The sequence below is a fragment of the Taurulus bubalis genome, assembly GCF_910589615.1.
Source record: "Taurulus bubalis genome assembly, chromosome: 10".
Classification (NCBI taxonomy): domain Eukaryota; kingdom Metazoa; phylum Chordata; class Actinopteri; order Perciformes; family Cottidae; genus Taurulus; species Taurulus bubalis.
The window spans coordinates 16,893,095-16,909,413 of NC_136598.1; the positions used below are offsets into that span (position 1 = coordinate 16,893,095).

Consider the following 16,319-nt stretch of genomic DNA (forward strand, 5'->3'; position numbering starts at 1 on the left):
ATTAATGTAATATTGCTGGTAGCTGACAGTATGTACTTAACCTTGTGTAGCTGAGAAAATCTGAGTGGGTTAAGTGAATGAACAAAGCTCTCCTTAAGCAAGGCATCTACAGTAAGTTATAGTAAAATAATATGGCAGGATTGTCTTTCAACTTTCTGTAAATCTGTCGGTTTGATTTGGTTTATCCAAATGTGTGCTGGGTCGCTTTTTGTTCTGGCTAGTCAGACAGAATGTAAAACGAAGTATACACACACTAGTATGTGTGTGTGTGTGTGTGTGTGTGTGTGTGTGTGTGTGTGTGTGTGCGTGTGTGTGTGTGTGTGTGTGTGTGTGTGTGTGTGTGTGTTATTGAGTATTTAAAGCAAGATCTGCTTCAGTAACCATTGTAGAACATGTTCAACCAAAATAGTTTTGTGTTTCCCATTTTAACTGTAGTTGAATATATTTTCTATTTGTTGAAAAAAAGAAAGGTAATTTAATGCAAACTCCCTTTAAAAACAAATAAAAGAAAGATCTACTCTAAAGTTGAGGCTATTTTACATAGGTTCTGAAGAAAAACATATTTTCCAGGATATACACGTTTTCCCATTATCCGACGGCAGCAGCATTGTTTGCTCCTCTCTTCCATCTTGTCAGAAGGCACAGGCGCAAACGACAGCCACCACCACGATGTTGCCAATGGTTGCAAGCACAGCGACCCACAACCAAATGGTGTCACTGGACACTTTCCCATCATCCTCTGCTTCTGAGGGTCGAGAGTAGCCGGCGTTGAGGTTGGAGGTGGACGTCTGCAGGGACGTGTTGCCATTGTACGGAGAATCCATGAAGGCCCCGCTCACAGCCGGGAAATGCTGTCAGGGGAGAGAGGTGGGAACGAAGGAAAGGACAAGACAGGGGGAGGATTAGTTTTTAAATCAACCACAGTCATAGTATAAACGTACACCCAAAATCCTTGCCCTATACTAAAAAAATATAACTTGTTTAGTTGGGAGAACATGCTTAAATATGTGCATGTCTGTCTCATGTACAGGATTATATATGACTTGACCTCTCCTCTGCTCAAACAATTTATTATCTCACGATCTACTGGATGCAGGCTCACAAGAGGTGGAGCAAGAAGGGATTGTTGTCCCACTCAGAAAAAGTGCATTCAGTCAGTCTGCATTTTCTGTACAAGCTGCATTAGACTGGACCTCCATTCCAGAGACTATTAGAGATCTACGGACATGCAGTTCTTTTAAGGCTCAACTCAATAAATGGTTGATTGGTGCCCAGCTCTGTCATCACTAGAGCATAACTGCTCGTTGCTATCCTCTTTCTGTCCGTGTTGTACTCTCCCTCTGTTTGTCTGTTGTCCGCTGTCTGCCTTGACTTTGCCGGTCGACCATTCATCTACCTGCATGTCTTTTGTTGTTGTTTAGCTGTGTCTGACTGTTGTGCACGCATTGTAAAAGCGTCAACATTTTATAACCTTGTATATTTCATCTTATTTCTATTTTTAGGTTTGTTTTAGTTTTTTAGCATCTTCCTCTCAGGACTACATATGGAAAATAGTCTCTTAGCTAACTCTGGCACATTTAACAGAAATGTTTTTATTAAAGTGCACTGTCCCCTTAATTAAATAAACCATTTGAAATATTGTTAGACAAAGTCTGAGTGAAGTTCAAAGACATTTACACTTCAGCAAGAAAGCGAGAACATATTCCAGCACAGACTCGCAGTTGTGTTTTGATGAGAGAAAGTAAATACATATATATATATATATATATATATATATATATATATATATATATATATATATTAATATGTTGAATATACAAACAAACGTTAAAGCACTGCTTTAAACACACATATGTTAAATTTACAAGAATGATATATGACAATGGCAGACAACAGAGGTTAACTATAATTTTTTTCATTTCTATTTCTCATTTAGTTTTTCACTAAACCACAACACAAGAATGACTAACAATGACTACATCACATAACCAGTTTTTAAACTTGTATTGCAAAAATGTTTTTGGGTGCATATGATAGCATGATACTGTCTTCAACATAGAAAACTAATTATCAGATTGGATCATGAGTTCTGATTAAGATCTGATGTCCATCCCTTTCTGAATGCAGTGGCATTTTAATTATTTGTCTCAAAAAGGCTAAAAGTGAGATGCATTCAGCCTTTAATGAATCTTACAATGACAAGCACAGCATGGCTGAACAATAACATGTTCTGTGCAGGAGGTCAAGCCAGCAGCTGTGCCTGGTCTCAGAACATCTTTACTGTACAGTGAATAGGAATCGGTATCTCAAAGGAATTAATTCTCACATGGACACATACACTCACACACAGACAGACACACACACACACACACACACACACACACACACACACACACACACACACACACACACACACACACACACACACACACAGGATAGAAAAGAAAACCAAAAAAAAGAGTAAGCGAGATAATGAATCCTAATTTCATCTCAGCTGGATGTGTTTGTCTCTAGGGGACTTCCATGGCATGCAGTCACCAAAACAGGAAAGAGACTCCATCAGTTAAATGGAGCTACATCTGGCAATTAATAACCTAAAATCCTAAAATGTCCTAAAATGTCCTAAAATGTATTCAGAATAAGAAAGAAGCACCCTTCCTGTTTTCATTGCTTTCTCTCTCTCTCTCTCTCTCTCTCTCTCTCTCTCTCTCTTACACACACACACACACACACACACACACACACACACACACACACACACACACACACACACACACACACACACACAAAGCTATCTTTCGCTTTAGTTGCTTGTGTTGCTGCTGGCTCTTTATTCCGGAAGTGTGACACCTGCGTTACAGACGTGCAGTTGGTGAACTCAGGTGTGTGAACTTAATCTACTGTAACTTTTCACACAAGCTCCCGACACACCTGAAAAGAAGGCAAGCACACGGGCTGTGTGATATTCTAACATTCAAACCATAGACTGAGCAGCCTGACACAAACAGACAGCTCAGTGAGCATTAATAATTTAAGCTGAAAGGTTCAAGTGATTCTGACCCTTTAACGTGTGGGTGTTGTAGCATGTAAAAGCACAGTTTTGTGGTTTTGTGAGCGCTTTTACATGTGAGAAATAGACTTAAAGTCTGACATTGTTTGGAAACATCCTCTTATAACCAGATATGTATATATATTTATTTCATTATCATCGTTTGTTTGATAATTAGGATGTTTGACATGACCGGGAAATAAGATGCACATGCACCAAAGGGTGCAGCTGGGAGGTTAAGATTATATCACCCAAATCTCACTTCAACCACTTCTCACTCCCAATGCGTCAAAAACCACAGCTTGGTCTTTTCCTCAGCGGTTGACAATACTTAGTGTGTATATACGACACATTGGGCTTGCAACCAGCTCCACGAAAATACTTCTGCATAATTATTACACAGTCAGAGCAACTGATTGAGTGTGAAGAGTGAGATAGTCCACACAGGGCTGGTGGGAGAGGTGGTGGATGGATGAAATAAACACAGGCTAGGTGTCTCATGTGTAACTTAAAGTGACCGTTGGCATTTTATCACATCAAACAACACCAATGACTCTTGTGAGTCGCAAGTAATTTGAATCACGTCACTCCCGAGTCACGTGAGCCATTCAAGTAAACGCCAACCACACTAAACCTCATGTGAAGATAAAAAAAGTGACTTTGAAACCATGTAATATATACACATTGTGTAAACATTGTTTAAATACCATTCACTCCCGGAGTGTTCGGGGGCAGGTATTAAAAATGTGGATGTATAACAGACTTAGATAATAAACTGAGAGCAACATTGATATTCAATCCTTTTCTTTGACATTTCTGCCAAAGAACACAAAGCAATGCACACCTGAATAGAAAGAGATGTTGCAAAATGCATAAAGAATAATCATCAATATTCATTCATTAAGCCAATGAACTGAGTCTCTGCGTCAGTGTGTCTGCAGCTGAGGTCGAAGCTCTGTGATTGTAAATAGATTTGTTTTGTATTCCAGCGTGGCTCTGGGATGCTTCAGGCATCAGGTTCAGTTTGACCCCAAATCCACCTGATCTCTAGCTGCAGATGTGACTTAAGGGGACATTCTCACTGAGAACAGCCTTCATATTGAGGGGAGTAAAATAAGTTTAGTCATCACTGACAATTACAAGGGAGACCTATCACCATCGTCATTAGATTGTTATGTCTTCACAGGGGAGCAGAGGAATTTTAATAGTTCCCTGCAGACCCATTTTGAGTGAGGGCTCAACAAGGAATCACTGGGGGCATGACATGAGGTTATGCGACAGCACTTGGCTACTGATGCATGGTTCAAAGGTCAAGTAGAAAGGCTGGCCAAATTAGCTTCATCAATCTGTCTTTACAGCACAGTATTTACTGTATGAGCTGGTCAGCAGGTTAGAAAGACACTAAGGCTCTTCCAGACTTCACAACAAAACCAGCTCTCAATGTATTCTACATTATGCAGGTGCACAGCAATACACGCCTGAAACTGTTCCAATGGGGACAAAGTCACAAACAACATAAAAATAGCATTGCAACTTGAGGAAAATGGACTGGGATCAAAAAGGATGATTGACTTCAAAATTTAATATTGATGAAGAGATTAACTTGTTTTTGCTACAGATATGAAAGGACTCATGTTGCAACAGTTAATATATGGCAACATCATTTATAAGAAAACTTTAAGAGCTCTCACATCAGCCACTTAATATGTATATTTAATTAACTGCCTGCCAGGGTTTTTCATGAGTGAAGGGAAAGCACAGGAGTAAATTATGCTGTTCTCCTGCTGGTTTGTAAGAACTTAAAGCATTCAGACATACAACTGACTTTTCAATAATATAGTCCCAAACCTGGGGACAAGAGAACTGAACTTGTTCACCTCCTCATTAAAAAAAGCCTTTGCCTAGAAGCTGTGTCTCATTCTGTGAGTAAAACAGCACAGAAAGGTCATCAACAAAAACAGCAGTGAGCACGAGCATGTGCAAGAGTTATTACACCACACGCCTAAAAGACAAACAACCCAAACATAGAAGCTTGTTTTTAGAGCCAGACGGATAAAGTCAAAGAGCTAAATAACTACTGCATGCTGCAACTCTGCATGGGCAATTACAAGTGCCAATTTTAAAGGGCTCTTGATATGACATGTGGTAACCTCACCTTTCCATTATGGTGGAAATTGGCCAGATGATTAATTAAATATACTTGTGATGTTAGGCTCACAACTTTAAATCTGCCTATTCTGCTAAAATGACATGTGACTGACATTTGTCATGACTAAGCAGAATCTTTCAAAACTGATCATCTAATGCCACAAAACATGACTGAGCAGGAGAAGCAAAAAGATGAAGTGAAAAGAGGCTTACAGGGGAAACAGATATTTTACTGTGACAGAGTGAATACAAAAAAATAAATGATTCAAGTGGCTGCCAGATGATTTATGCCAACAACACATTCTCGTAAAAATAAAGATTCTTAGTCACTATTGCCTTCAAACTATGGAGGCAGGTGGCAGATTTTGTACGCTTGTATTTGTTACGTGCGATACGATACTATATCTTTATAAAAAATACATTTACATCTAGTTAGATTACAAACATTCGTTAATTTAGGAAGAGAACGTGGTTTATGTTAATAACTTGACTGACAACTCACATCACGACTGACTGACGTGACAAATCGTTGACATTTACTTTTGGTTTTGTCGGTCTCCTGGGCAAAAGTCCTGTTTGTTTGACCCCTCCACCTCCCCGACCACTCGCCCTGTGTGTAAAATCTGACACTTTACTACGCAGTTGCTCTGACCGTCTAAAAAAGATGCTTGTGGCTTTATATTGTAGTCAGTTCAAAGCCCGGCGCATCGTGTCAGACGCCGAGGTGCACTGACCAATTGACAGTATTTGATGAACATAACAGAGCATATCAATGTTGGGGATAAAAATATTGGAGATATTACAGTATTTACGCATCAGTTATTATTTGTATTATTATGTATTGCCTCATTGTTCAATCCAGTTCTTCATCTTGAAACAAACTGCAGGAAAATGTTTGCGTAATGAACAGTATGACACATGGGCTTCTCATCGAAAGAAACCGTATGTTCTATTATTTCTGAATAAATGCACCAAAAGGCAAACAAATAACTTAAGTGAAGCCTTATAACTGTTTCTGTTCTATACTCTCTCAAACCATTTGCTCTGCTGCAGCCTTTGATGAACTTAATGGCCACTGAAACAGTCTTGAAAGGCTAACGTCTATCCTTTTGCAGGAAGGTATCTTCTAATGCAAAGAAAACATTTGTTTCTGCTGACGCTCTGACACTCTGGTGTGCATGCAGGATGCTATCTGTCTGCATCTGAACGGAGCAGAACATCTCCCAGGAAGAGACAAAAGGTCAGATTGTAAACTATTGTGTTTGGTAATGCCAAATTAAAGGTTACTTTATTTTTTTATATAAATCTGCTGCTGCTCACAACACTATGCTATCCCTATGAATGCATGAAATCATGCCAGATTAAAGTTTTGTTTTTTTAAGGACTCAGCTAGACTCATAACATAAAGCCAGCTGCAAGAAATGAATTACAGTGACATATTGCACACCTTTGCTCTAAGTAAGTGTCCATGTTATACATAGAATTTCATAGAATATCAAATGAGTGGAGGGAACAGGAACACTTCCAGACACACACACACACACACACACACACACACACACACACACACACACACACACACACACACACACACACACAGTCACTGCACTAAGTAGGCTAACACGTCATACGAAAAAAACAAAGAAAGGGTGTGCATCAGAACATGGCAAATATGTGTTGTTTTACACTGCAATAGTCACCGATAATAACATATATTTCAACCATTAACATGGACGTGCATGTCAAATAATGTAAATCAAGACAGATAAAGTGAGATGACTCCTCAAATGAATGTTATTTTGACAACATACCAGACAGTGATAAAGTAGTAGACCACATAAAGTCAGTTCAGGAACAGGGATTTTACAAACATAGCATGGCACAATCAGTCAACATGAAAAGGGTAAGCCAAGAGAAAACATAAAGTAGCCTACATATGGATTGTGATTACAAAAGAAAAGCTGTGAAGATGTTCTATCCCTATGTCAAGCGTTATGAAACAAGAGATCTTTTCCCAGTTGTTCATCATGAAACACTCTCAAGCATCACAACAACATTAAAGAAGTAAGTGCCAGACTGTCCATGTCACATCAACTCATACACGACTGCACCTTAAGCACATCCTGATGTATTATAGATTCTCCGAAAGTGGAGAGACAGTTCATCCACTGGAGGAAGTTTCAAATGAATCTCACGTCTGAACAACAGCTGAAATATGTTTTTAAATGTTATGCCAGAATTCGTCTGGCACCTGCAGCAGCAGGGTATCACGCATGTTTGCAACACCAAACACTATTCAAGTCATTCAAAGTCATTCCACCATTCAGGGTGAGTTAGTTTACATCTAACACATGCACATACATGCAGCTGTAAAAAGTCAATAACTCCTTTCAAACTTTTTAAATCATTATAGTTGAGCATGTTGTGAGAAGATTAGCTTAGAAAAACAGTAAAGAGATATGCCTTCATAGTTGGTGCTGGGTTAGAAGAGATGAGAGAGAGCCTTAACGAACATCACGAAGATAACAGACAAGCATGGAGCACGAAAAGAAAAACAGAGAGAGAAAGAGAGTTGTACTTACTGCCGGCTGTATGAGAAGAAAGAGATCAGTTGTGGTGTTTCTGCCTGTCCTGTCCTACACTCTGAGAGGCTGGGTGCATCTAAAAGGGAGGAAGGAAGCAGCGCTCCATGAGAGCAAGAGACTGAACTCCATGTGGGCGAGAGAGAGAGAGGTTGAGAGTGGGAGGGTACCATCAATGAAATAAATAAACGTGCACCGAAAGAGAGAGATCGCTCCCGGAGAAGTAAGGGAGTCGAGCGTGCCCTGAGAGAGCATGTGTGTGAGATAGATTTAGACATCCTGCTGTGAGCGTCAGCGTGTGAGAGGCAAAGACACAGACAAAGAGAGACAGATCCCACCATGGACACGTGTAAGTGTATATAACAAAAGTGTAACGTGTGCGTGTGTGCGACACAGGAGAGTTTTCCAGGAGACGCTTTCATCTGTGGAACAGCTGAGCTGGGTGTTTGGAAACTCACAGTCAGACTTTCAGCTCATTGGCTTTCATCATTGATTTCATTTCCTGGTCAGATATGTTTTGACCAATAAGCAAATGTTCATATGATGATATGATTTGAAAACACAGGTGTTGCAAAAAAGACTGCTATAACGACCACACCTCAGACAATGTTAACAGAATATATAGTGTGTCTTTTCCAAATTGATAGTGTAAAAATATAGATGTACAGCATTTGGACCTTTCGTTCCATTGGATGTAAAAAGGGTTCAAGTTGATTATCTATTGTCTACTCTCAACAATGTCTTCCTCAGAGTGCTTCCTTACCGGAAACAATACAGTGGTAAACAGTCGGAACAACGGGATGAGTGGGGATATGATGTGACAGAAATCCTAAATCATATCTGAACCAACAGCGTTGTGAGCACATGGCGGTCGACTCAGCCTGCTGAGTCACCAGGATGATCAGCTTTTCTGCATCTACATCTGTGACTGTGACGACACGCACAAATCAACAAGCAGCCCAATCAAAAATGAGGCTTCCTGTGTGTATTTTACACACATGCAGACATGATGTACAGATGGCATGCACCTGCCAATCTGCGTGTGCGTTGGGGCCGTGTGCAAATTGATGCGTGTGCTAAAATATATTAATAGCATGCATTTGTTCGGATGGGTGAATGCATATATGCAAAGGTTAGAGAACATGTGTCGCTCTGCTTGTGTTCATCATATTCACAGTTATGAGTACGGGTAAAAAATAGGGCAGAATACTGCTTTAGATGTGTCACAGTGTAACTATGTTCCTTGCAAAGGTTCAGGTGTTCCCTTTGAAAAACAAAAAAATTATAAAACACATCTTATCTTTTATCTTCCAATTACTTTCCTTTCCCTCTATCAAACGCTCTTAATGACTTAATTAAAAAGGGTGTCTCCTGCCATCACCTGCTGTCTTATTAGCTTCTACTCTAAACAGCAGGAGTAAAGAGGGGAAGAGAGAATAGACAGAGAGAAAGAGAAAGTTGGGTTATAAGGATGCATGTGACTCCATTACATGTTATCTTGCTCTCATTATATATTTCCTCTTCCTTTATCATCTTTCCTTTCCTCGCATATATTCAAAAAATGTTATAGCTGTCTTCAGTCCTTTCTCTCACCTTTCTTTTTGCTACCCTTTCAATCTGTTTAAAATCAAACACTGACTCTGCCACATGCTTGGCTGATCGCTATCACATACCGTGAATAGTGGTCTTGCACTTTCGTTCCTCACATCTGCTCACCACATAATTTTCTCTCATTTCTTCCTCTGTGGATCCTTCAGCCCTCTCCGTTTCCTCAGCATCCCTCTAGCCCTCTACTACCAGTATCATCCCAACCCAGGCACGGATTAGACACAGAGAACATCCTGGTATAGCATGCAGTGCTGCAGAGCTTGTGGGATTAGAGACGTACACATACAGCTTCGATCCTCCAAATCTCTGAAAATTAGAATGTTTTGCTGCGTGACATATCAAGTGCACAACATTATTTTTGTGTATAATAAGTGAGCATATGAGTCGGTTTCCTGTGCCCATCTGTGAGTGTGTCTCATGGGGGATGGATGAAGCACATGTGTGTAGTCTTGTATGTGTGTGTGTGTGTGTGTGTGTGTGTGTGTGTGTGTGTGTGTGTGTGTGTGTGTGTGTGTGTGTGTGTGTGTGTCCATGAGAGTGATGGTTTATAAAGTTATATAATGTTCTTCTAAGAGGAAATTCAGATACTGCCTCTGGTGATCACTCTCTTTTTCTCTCTCACACGCACACACACACACACGCACGCACGCACGCACACATACACGCACACATAAACACACACACACGCACACACATGGCACAAATGAATGCTCACACATATGCAGCAGGAACACACAATAATCAATCACTGGAAGCGTGCAAAGACACACATACACAACAACACACTGGAGGCTATGGGTTATTTAAAATGAGGGGAGTTTGAGCAAAATAAGGGAATTTTGGGTGAAGAAAAAAATAACTCTCCCACAATTAGCTACGGATGGGAGTGGGGATGGGAGAGAAGAACTCTGTTAGCATTCATGAAGCATTTTTCCCACAAGCTATTAGTGTAGCCTGTGACGCAACGCTTTCTCCTGGGCAAGTAAAATACCTAACTTCACCAAGCAGAGGAGGATTCGATTTGTATTTCATAATTCTATAATCAATTTATCCAAGGCTGGACATGTGGGTCTCCATCTGTGTCCCCTTTAACAGAAAAACAAGGTTGAAAGAAAAGAGGGGGAGGACAGAAGAGAAAAAAATAAATAAAAAGGGTGAATAAGCAGCCTCACAGCAGCCAGCTGTTCCTCTTCTTTCTAAGACATCTGTCATGAAGAAGAAACACAGAAAGAGACAGGAAAGAAATACAGAAGTGATGAAGAGCAACCAAAGAGAGGGGAAGAGAAGAGACTGCATCCTTTGTACTTTTCTTACATTTGTTCTGTCTCAGTGTGTAAAGTTTGACCACAAAATGATCATTGTCATCTATACAACAACACAGCTACTAACAACTGGTGTAAAGCAAATACATTTAAATAATTACATTTGTCATACTGTGTCCTGCTCGCAGTGGGTCTTGGTTTTGAATAAAATCAAATTTGATTGAGTTCACTTAAAATAATTAAGATTTTGACCTGAAATAATGGACACCAAGCAAACTAAATGAAAACTTAGAAGTTTCAAGTAATTGAACCGTGAGATGAAAAGAAAATACTGCTGCTAGACTGCTTTTCGAATACGTCCAGAGCTGGTTGAATTCATGACAAGAATGGAGGGAGCAATAATAACAGAGAGAGAGAGAGCGCGAGAGAGAGAGGGGGAGGAAGAAAGAAATAAGAGAATGAGCGTGAGAAGGTGGAGGTGTCCGGTCTATTGGTTTTTATGAGAGATAAAGAAAGTACAAAGTACACTACAGAGAGAGAGCGATACATAGATTTAGAGAGAGCGAGCGATACATGGAGAGAGAGAGAGCGAGAGAGAGAGAGAGAGAAAGAGAGAGAGAGAGAGAGAGAGAGAGAGAGACGCTTGTTCTCATGGCTGGTTGAATCCTTGCTTAGTTTTGCTGGAGGCTTCAGAGCCTGACAGATGAGCAAAGAACAGCATTCACTGACATCATTAAGTGACCTTATCCGGCTTTCATAAGACCCTTTCATGCTTCAACCACACGCACATATTGAAAGCTGCAAATGTGCGTACACAGATCTTTCATCACATACAGACATATGATTGTTTTGGGAAGTCTGACCTAATGTAACTCATGCATACATGTGTACTAGTGGTCTAAGCAAGGTGCACGGCACCGTATAGTATTGGCCCTGGTTCGTTTCTAGCCGGACCTTTGATTAGACTGTTTCCAATGACTAAGCCCTCTAGTGGCCATAGGAGTAATGACTGGAGCGAAGGAGGGAATGAGATGATGTTATGAGATGTTATAGAGCGACAAAGTCTAAGTAGGAATGAGTTGGATGGCTCAACAAAACATGGGCCTTCCACACAGGCATTAGTTGTTGGTCTCTCAGCATCAGTCAACATTGTTTTTTTTAGCAAGACCATGATCATTGGCTAACCTTAATTCAGTGGTTATTATTTTAACCATGACAACAGGGTGCCTTAACCGTAACGAAGTAGTCATTTTAACCCATATTTGTTTAACCTGTAAGGTTTCCCTGACTACTGTTAATGATTTTGTGTACGCTGGTGCCAATGATTTCACAATGAGACCCAAATGAGCCAACACGGGCCAGAAAGCAGACTGCTCACATGGGGAAAAGGATCAATTACTTTTAGGTTACGAAAAATGTTTTATTTTTTCAACACGCTGTACTACCTGAATATTTAGGCATCTCGTCCAGTTAACCAAGAATGTTTCTGGGAGTCGTGTCAAGCCACATTGTAATGTAATACAATGCAATATGAATGATGTATGCTGTGTGAGAGAGAGATTATCTTATCCTTGAATTAAAAATGAATACAAAAAATGTGTCATTGCATTTGAGATAATACTAAACTGCCAAGGCAAAGACAAAAGCTTTTGATCACAAAATACACGTTTTTTTGTAATGAGGTTGCAGTTTGGTCAGGCAGGATAAATGTATAGGAGCCTTGAAATGCTTTACCATAAAGGAACATATTTTATAATAATGTAATACACTGTCGTTAATACAAATAACGAATGTATTCAACTATAATATAACGTTTGGAGACAATGTCATTATAAAGGAACAGAGTAATCCTTGAGGTGAAGCCTGGGTTGACAATTGACTCATTTACATAACAAAAGTGCAGTTGTTTCCACGCACATACATGCATGACGTGTGAGTATGTGTCTCATCTGACATGCAATCCCCGCTGAATTAATAAAGCATTATTACAGCTTATACTCTGCGTGCCATGAGTGACTCATCTTCCTGTATGCTTTCTGTGTTTAGCAGAGTCACAACCTCTGCTTATCACCACAGGCTATCGCAACTCTCTCTGCTGGGATAATAAAAGAACTGACACTGTAAAGAGGCTTTCACATTTCCCACACGAAGGCACCTTATGCATATTTAAAAATATAGACATCCCCTCCACCTTGGATGACTCCTGTATTTGTACTGCAACATTACCCAGACAGTACATCAAACCTACTTAGCACCCCTGCAATAGAAGAGAAGCAGACACAGGGGGACAAGAAGCCGTGGAAGATAATTAGTCAGAAAATTAGTTGTTGCTATGACCTGACTATTTCAGCTGCTTCTGGACTCCAGTGGTTTTTAATGGGCCTGAACTTCAGACTTCCTAACTAAAGCGTAATTTTGCTGATAACAGTACTGTTTGTGTTCCAAGAAAGTATATTCAAGCAGCATGCCCTGAGTTTGTAAGTGTAAGAAAGTTATGTTTCTTTCAGAGTATTTTGGCATTTTGAATTCCTCCATGTTCACATCGTGTCAGCCAAAACAAATTAAATATTTAGCAGTTACAGAATAGAAGTTAGGGGAAATGTTCTCATTCGTAGGCCGCCATGCAGTCACTTACAAAATAAAATCTTCGGTAACTGCCGTACATTCTGATAATGCACATATCTTCGTATTCTCTAGAAATATAAGAAAACTTAGTGCAAGTGTGTAATTCAAACATCTTTTTGGGATTAACTGAAAGCAAGAGCTGCTCATGGCTGATCAGATCTCCTGTATGTGTCAAATAGATGCCCCCCTGGCGTACATGATTAACTCTTTGGCAGATGGTAATCTGACCTCACTCTCAATCACACACACACTTTGATAGACACGACTTAATTAAGTTCAATCAAACATTCACTCCCAGAAAAAAAAGGTATAGGATAAGAGAGAGAGCCTCGCCACCAGCACAAGGTCGGCCACTAGTCCCTGTTGGAGCTCCGTGTCTCGCTCAAGGACATGACATCAGTGATTGTAACAGAAACACCATGCATGATGATTGACATACCATACAAACATATTAGCTGTTTTCATAAAGCTCTCTGACATTTATTGATATTCCCCTCCGGGTCTTAGAAGGAGGCTTAATGTAGTGGACTTTAAGAGTGTGTTACCAACATGCTGACTATACTGCTGCTGCATAAAAACACAGCTTAATTATTAGGTCCATGGTGCATTTCACTGACGCTTGAGCCTTTCAGCTGCAATGAAAGCTGCCATCTTTTTTTTTCTTTTTCTGTGAGACAAAGTTTTGTAAGAGCATGGTTCTCTTTAGTGAGAGCATTGAGGCGTTGACTGCAGAGTGTGCAGAGACAGTTAGCATAGGGTGATTAAGGACCACACATTGAGCACACCTGATTAACTATCTAAGAACAGATGGCTATCAGATGAGGCTTTTCATCAAAGTCCTTCAGTTGGACAGGGTTCACGTCTGGAGTAGACGGGCTCAGTGACAACATTCAGAGACGTAAAGGAGAATTTCAGAAACCAGAAAATGGGACAATTCTGTGTGAGCGATAATGAAACAGAAATACATTTTTAACGTATATAATTCAGAAGTTTATGTAGAAAAGCTTTGAGAAAACTGGACTGCTGCATGTGTCAGGCTTTAAAGCCATGGTCTAGGTCCCTTTTTGTAATTAATAGCTCTAATGATGCACTTTAGTGTAATAAATGTTTGATATAGGAAAGCTCAAGTTGTTAGTGTAAAAAAATGACTTAACTAGATTTATCTGAATCGCTATGTCATCAGAATTTGAATAATCTAGAATAATATGTGTACATATATACTGTGTATATATGCATGTATGGATGTATGTATATATATGCATGTATGTTTATGCATGTATGGATATGCATGCATATGCATGTATGTATACATGTATATATGATTGTATTGTGGTCAACTTAATATTAATAATCGCTTCTTTGCTTCTGTCATACACAAATGCATTGAACATTTTATTTGTTTCATGTTAAATTACCATTCCATTTCATTCAATTAAAATGTTGCTCATCTAAACAAAGCAAACCATTTTGCTCACCGAACCATTAAGCATATTGTTTTTCCTGACAAGAAAGGAAAAACTGCCTCTTATGAATCGAGCAACCAAGTAAAACTGATTCAATGCAGTAAAAATAGGACTTGTTTTCACTGTGCTTGCATTTGAAAGCTACAGTAATTACTTTCAAAACATATCCATAGGCTGCACTGCTATATACTTAAAGGGACCTTGGTTATAGCATAATGCCCTCAGGCTAGATAAAGCTCAACATCACAGGTCAACGGAGAGACACATGTTTTTTCCACGACATAGAGCAAGAGAGTGCTTGAGACTGCTGCATGACTGTTATAGAAAGAAACAAGCACATAAGGAATTATTGCAACTATTAATAGACTTCTTTTCATATAGATGACGATTACAGTTTCTTGGAGATTAATCTCCCTCATTTATACGAAGACTTTCATATCAGTGCTGACATACGAAATAAAAAAAAAGTGTATAATAAGAATTGAAAATTCAGAAGCCCCTTAATTGCTGTATTTCTTCTTTAATTGTATTTTTTTGTTTACACTGGCAGACAAATGATTAAAATGTGTCAGGCAAATAGTAGCCTCATATGTATAGTTATCTTTGTTAAAGTTAAAAAAATAAAAAATTAACAGAAGAAGAAAACTGTAACCAAAATGTAAGTTTCAATGTAAAACACGTGTTTAGATGGCGAACGCTTCACTCTACTCAGAAAGTTGTTTAAATGACCGGAAGACAGCGAAGCAGCACGTCATTTTCATTTTGTGGCTGATAAATAGATAGACCCTGGAGCATCTGCACTGTGTCTTCTGTCTTATTCACTTCCTCCAATGCATAATGTTTTATTGGACATGACCCAAGCAATTGAATTATTCATTGTTACTGTGTCAATAGGCACAAAAATATATGATACTGAGACTTTCACAAATGTAAAACTAGAGTTACCATCACGCGGTTTCATGCCTATGTGAACCAGTCAAGATGCAGTTAACATCTGTGTGCATCCATAATGTCATTGAGTCATAATGTCATCCTTTTACACATTTGTGTGAAATTGTCATTATTAGCGTATCAATTATTGAGTTATGGAAAAACTGTAAAACTGTTTTATGAGGTCATATTGACCTTTAACCACCAAATTACAAATAGTTCAAGCTTGAGTCCAAGTGGATATTTGTGTAAAATTTGAAGAAATTCCCTCAAAGCGTTCCTGAGATATCACTCTTGCAAGAACAGGACGGACGGACGTGAGGTCACAGTGATCATAACCTTTGACCTCAAAATCCTAATCATAGAAACAAAGCAGAAAGCCATTACAGCACACTAGTTCAGTAACATATTAGCTCTACTTTCCTTTGCTGAGCTTGGTTTGATTGTTTACTTACAGAAAAACAATAATGCCACTCTGACTGCCCTCCAAAAACTATAACTAGTCATATAATCCAGTAAAGTACTTCTTCTCAGTAAAAACAAAAATCACACTTGGATTTTATTGCCTCGAAGTCTTAGAAGTAGGAACTTAAATAACAAAATAAATATATTTCCACTTCCTTACCTGTGCTGCCATCAGTGATAACTCCAT

General features: G+C 39.3%; 1 protein-coding gene across 1 annotated transcript; it reads right to left on the bottom strand.

Annotated features, from left to right (window-relative positions):
• Nucleotides 1-632: 632 nt before the first annotated feature.
• Nucleotides 633-16,319, bottom strand: LOC306742762 (uncharacterized protein C14orf132; the record flags this gene model as incomplete). Its single annotated transcript, XM_079225174.1, has 2 exons — nt 633-851; nt 16,293-16,319. The coding sequence occupies 2 exons, from the start codon at nt 16,317-16,319 to the stop codon at nt 633-635; spliced, it is 246 nt and encodes an 81-aa protein (XP_079081300.1).